This window comes from Sprattus sprattus (genome assembly GCF_963457725.1).
Source record: "Sprattus sprattus genome assembly, chromosome: 5".
Taxonomy (NCBI): Eukaryota; Metazoa; Chordata; class Actinopteri; order Clupeiformes; family Clupeidae; genus Sprattus; species Sprattus sprattus.
The window spans coordinates 11,797,059-11,799,558 of record NC_137924.1 but is presented as its reverse complement, the minus strand read 5'-3'; the positions used below and the strand labels follow the sequence as shown (position 1 = coordinate 11,799,558).

The following is a 2,500-nucleotide window of genomic DNA, read 5'->3' as shown; positions in this document are numbered from 1 at the left end:
CGCAGCATCAACCTTTCACGGAAAAGCTCTCAGCATCGACTGCGCATTTGATCAGCGGTTGGTGCGGCTGTGGCCATTCTCACCTCCAGCCGAACTCAGGCTGACCAGCAGAAGGTCCTCCGCTGACCCCAGCTTGTCGGCCACGGCGCTGATGACCTCTCTGACCGAGGCGGACACTGGAACTCTGATGGTGGTGTAGGTGTGGTCAATGCAGTAGACTTTGAACAATACTGCGGATGGAAAGCAGGCAGATGCAGTGGTGAGATGCGGTTTAGCCACAGCTGCATTTAGTAAAGCTTACTGCAGTGGTCCCCAAATGGCGGCCCGTGGGCCAGATCCGGCCCGGGTACGGCACATTTTTGGCCCGCAAACTGAATTTTTTTTTAAGATTAACGTTCTTTTTGGCCTCGCAAACTGTGTAGTAGGCTAACGTTACGGTTTGAGTGATGGTGAGCGCGATACGGCGAAATGTTTGATAAAAAGCTTCTGAATAGAAAGTTTACCTTTTAAAAGTTGTGCAAAAGAAGCGAGCTTCACTGTTGTCTGAAAATCTCAACGGGCAGCTTTTCAGCAGAGTCTGAAATGTGCACTTTATAATTTTATTTTGTACACCCCTGTTTGGCAATGTTGTTTTTCAATACAATAAAACATTGCATAAAGCAAGCCAATCCACTTTTCCATGATAAGAGCATTAAAGTAAAATTTGCGATTAATTAATTTGCGATTAATCGTGATTAAATATTTTAATCGTTTGACAGCACTAATAAAAACTGTTTACTTTTTTAAACCGCTGTCATTTTTTTTGGGGGGGGGGGGGGTTGTTGGCCCTCAGCCTCACTTGCTTTACATAATTTGGCCCTTGGGGAAAAATAATTGGGGACCACTGGCTTACTGTATATTGATATAACACAACTGTGAAAGCATACTCTCATCATTGCCCTTGATGGGCTGCCTCTTCTGGTGTTTCTCATCTCCCATGCTGAACTGTCTCAGAAGGACCTTCTGCTGAGAAAAGATTATTGAACTGAAATATTCTCCATTCTCCAATATTCTGAGAGAAATCTAATATTTATTCAAACCAAACATGACCTCTCCCTCTGAAAAGAAAAGTCTATAATTGACAAGTACAGACAAGTACAGCTCAGCACTCACTGCTAATGCCAAGCCTGGCAACAAGCACTTTTACTTTACATTCTTTCGTGAATCAATAGTAAGATATGCACATTATACTAACTGTTTACTTTCTCTTGACTTGCTGAACATTGAACTTTATCTAAAATAGGGTTATAATGCCAGACTTTAGGTTCAACATTTCACTATATACAGTATACAGAAATTACATAAAGCTTTGTACTTTGATTTCAACAGCAAATGTATTGCTCACTGATCTATGTACTAAGCATCAGAAATTACCAGCTGTGGGTCTGTTTACAAGTCACAGCCAAGACACATGTAGTGTGTTTGAATAATAGTTTCATTATTATATATAGCAATTCATGTTAATAATATAAATATAACAATAAAGTGTATGACAATAAAGTGTTCAGCTAATTGCACATAGTATTATACATTTCCAAATTATGTTTGGCGTGGACAGTTAAGACATGTTTATTATGTTCATGTGTCTGATGTTTCACTAACCTTCTTTTGCGATCTAGAGTCATCTGAGCTGAAAACAAAATAGATATTTTTATTATAAAAGCTGTGCAACAATAGACATAGAGTTGTCAAAAACTACAAGCCATAAGTAGATCCGTCTGCCTACTTGTTTTTGACCATCTTCTCCAGCACAGGGAGCTGCTCCTTGAGTGCGGGGAAGAGCCTGCCGTCATCAGACACGGCTACATACAGCTCCTGCATGGAGAGGGAACACATGAGGAACACAACCACAGACGGAACACCAGCTGAACTCTGACCCTAGTGACAATGACCTCTGACCTCCAGGAAGGCCAGCGAGGCCTCCTCTTCCTGGAGATGGTGGCCATGGAAGGTGGCCCACTGCAGCGCGAGGCGGACCACGCGGCGCTTGTTGTTGAGGGCAAAGTCCAGTTGCTCCTGCTCTGAGCCTTGCGAGGCCTGGGCATGATAGGTGCCGGGGAGGTTAAGGTCAGAACGGATGCCAGTGGGACGAGGCCTTGGGGGTTACAGCTGCTCACACCAGCTGGTGTGGATGGAGGAGCAGCAAACACAAAGCTACAACTAATGTGGGAGTCAATATGCTGCAATAAGATGAACCAATGCACTAAGGACCACTTTAAGGAGAGATAGAGAGAGGGAGAGAGAGAGAGAGAGAGAGAGAGAGAGAGAGAGAGAGAGAGAGAGAGAGACAGAGAGAGAGAGAGAGATACATAAGAGAGCACTGAAAGGATATTGGGCCATGAGCAGCGGGCAAAGCTGACTGTTGGGAAGGAGGACCGAGTGTATGAGTACGAAGTCGTCCAAGGCTTGGTCTGTGAGAGAGAAGAGCGAGACAGAAAGACAGTTAGAGAGGGACAACCAT

The 2,500-nt window shown here is 44.0% G+C and overlaps 1 protein-coding gene across 1 annotated transcript in view; it reads right to left on the bottom strand.

Moving 5' to 3' along the window:
* The window catches only part of rapgef4a (Rap guanine nucleotide exchange factor 4a), a gene marked incomplete at both ends in the record, with an annotated part of 39,642 nt that overhangs the window by 4,518 nt on the left and 32,624 nt on the right, over positions 1-2,500 (bottom strand). The window contains 7 exon segments of the mRNA XM_080839413.1: positions 84-230; positions 927-1,005; positions 1,642-1,669; positions 1,766-1,854; positions 1,939-2,076; positions 2,361-2,367; positions 2,369-2,450. Coding sequence (XP_080695539.1) covers positions 84-230; positions 927-1,005; positions 1,642-1,669; positions 1,766-1,854; positions 1,939-2,076; positions 2,361-2,367; positions 2,369-2,450 — 570 coding nt within the window.